At 36.6% G+C, this 1,939-nt stretch overlaps 1 protein-coding gene across 1 annotated transcript in view; it reads left to right on the forward strand.

The window, feature by feature from the left end:
- Positions 1-940: 940 nt before the first annotated feature.
- LOC108795509 (acyl-coenzyme A amino acid N-acyltransferase 1-like) overlaps positions 941-1,939 on the forward strand; it is a 6,916-nt gene continuing 5,917 nt past the window's right edge. The window contains exon 1 of the mRNA XM_018566783.1: positions 941-1,403. Coding sequence (XP_018422285.1) covers positions 941-1,403 — 463 coding nt within the window. The remainder of the gene's footprint in view (positions 1,404-1,939) is intronic.

Below are 1,939 nucleotides of genomic sequence, written 5' to 3' on the forward strand. Positions count from 1 at the left end.
TTGCAATTCATGCTTGGCTTTGCACAACACACCTGCTGGTGTGTACACACTACAAAGGTGTTTAGATTCCACCCATAGATCATGCTGGGAGGGAACACACTACAGAGGTGTATACATGTTCGTGGTGTGTTTATAAGGTTAGTAAATCAACCCCTTTGTGTTTTAGGATGTGTTTGCAGAGTTTGTTGAAATGTCACTGACATATTTGTATATTGTTGCACTGACAATTTAATGTACAAACCATTTAAGTTCATTTAGGTGCTCTGGTCTGGTGAGTCAAACGAAAGTAATTAATGAGTGTATGAAAACCCAAAACTTTTTTTTTCGTTTTTGAATAGCATAGAGATGTTTTAAAACCCCTGCCATTTTGTTTTCTTTTCCTGTGTACCACTGGGGAAATTTACTCTTGTGTCCCAAAGAGAAGTTAGGGGAATTCTTCTTTTAGACAGGTGTCCCCATTAGATGATTTCCCCTAACTTCTGGTTCTAGCGACAACTGTAAAAGTTTGTATTTCCTCTCATATTAATTTTCTGTGACAATGGTCACCAGTACAGATAAAGAGGTGAATCTTCCTCAGGGGGACAGAGACAGTAATGAAAACTTGACAGTGGGTCTAACCCTTCCCCACACTATCCAGAACTCCAAAGAAAAAACGTTATCCCTAGTGATATACTTCTCTTTAACTTTATCAGAATACAGTTTGTTCTCTTAAGGGCTTTATAATGAGCACATGGATGAATATCTGCAGGCAAAAGGGAAGCACAGTCATCTTCACTTACTTGCATACAAGTTTGTTTACACTATATTTATTTGTAAACTATACATTTGAATTTTTAACTTTATATCTATGTTTTATATTGACCTTCATCTAAATGTTTATTACATCACTGCACATATTTCTAGTTTCAAGTTTTGTTTTCAATTTGTACAATTTCCAGATATGGTGAATCTTCAGGTTACCCCTGAAACTGGTCTGGCAGATGAACATGTGCACATTAAAGCTTTAGGACTGAAACCCCATCAACTGACAACTATTCGTTTAACACTTCATGATGATATTGGAAACATCTTCCAGTCACGAGCATTTTACAAAGCTGATGGAGAAGGGCAAATCGACCTGGATAGCAATCCAGCTCTTGGAGGAAACTATGAAGGAGTATATCCAATGGGACTGTTATGGTCATTGAAGCCTCAAAAACCATTTCAGCGACCTGTTAAACGACATGTGAAAGCTAGCCCATTTCTGTACACGGTGGATCTTTTTACATTTATATCACTAGGGTTAAGCGCTGAGCCACAGCCCACTTGCAGTGCTACATTTAATAGATGGCACATAGCTGCTGATGTACAAAGGACCCAGATCCATGAAGGGCGAGTTCGAGGTACTATTTTTTCTCCTACTGGTGAGTTTACATTCTTATTCATATAAAATATTCATGTCAAATTTTTTTTTTTTACTTGAATTTCCTAATGATATAACTTTCACTCACATATTTCCCCAGAGTTAGTCACTTTGATTTGCACCTCATCCCCTATTATAGACTAACACAAAAACCAATTCATCTGGGGTTTTAAGAGGCACACACAATTGCATTTGTTTAAAATCAGTATTAATTTATTGATTCCTACAGATTTTTTTCTCAATAAAAATTCATTTTGACATGCAATAAATATAGGAATAAAAACACATACAATTTTGTACCCTCCTTTACAATATGCCTCCCGCAGCCACATTCACGATCTTGTAGCACTATGAATGCCAATTGGCCAATATTTCCTCAGTTAATTCGTGTGTGTCTTCACAATAATATTTCAAATGTGCCATGCATTTATTCTCCCAATGAGTTTTGCTGGTGTGCTTCCTCAGGGGACAAAAGGCAATTCATCTAGTATAAACTAAACACATAATTACTTTACTGTTTCATCGTCAATTACACAC

The sequence above is a fragment of the Nanorana parkeri genome, unplaced genomic scaffold (genome assembly GCF_000935625.1).
Source record: "Nanorana parkeri isolate BGI_ZX_2015 unplaced genomic scaffold, ASM93562v1 scaffold975, whole genome shotgun sequence".
Classification (NCBI taxonomy): domain Eukaryota; kingdom Metazoa; phylum Chordata; class Amphibia; order Anura; family Dicroglossidae; genus Nanorana; species Nanorana parkeri.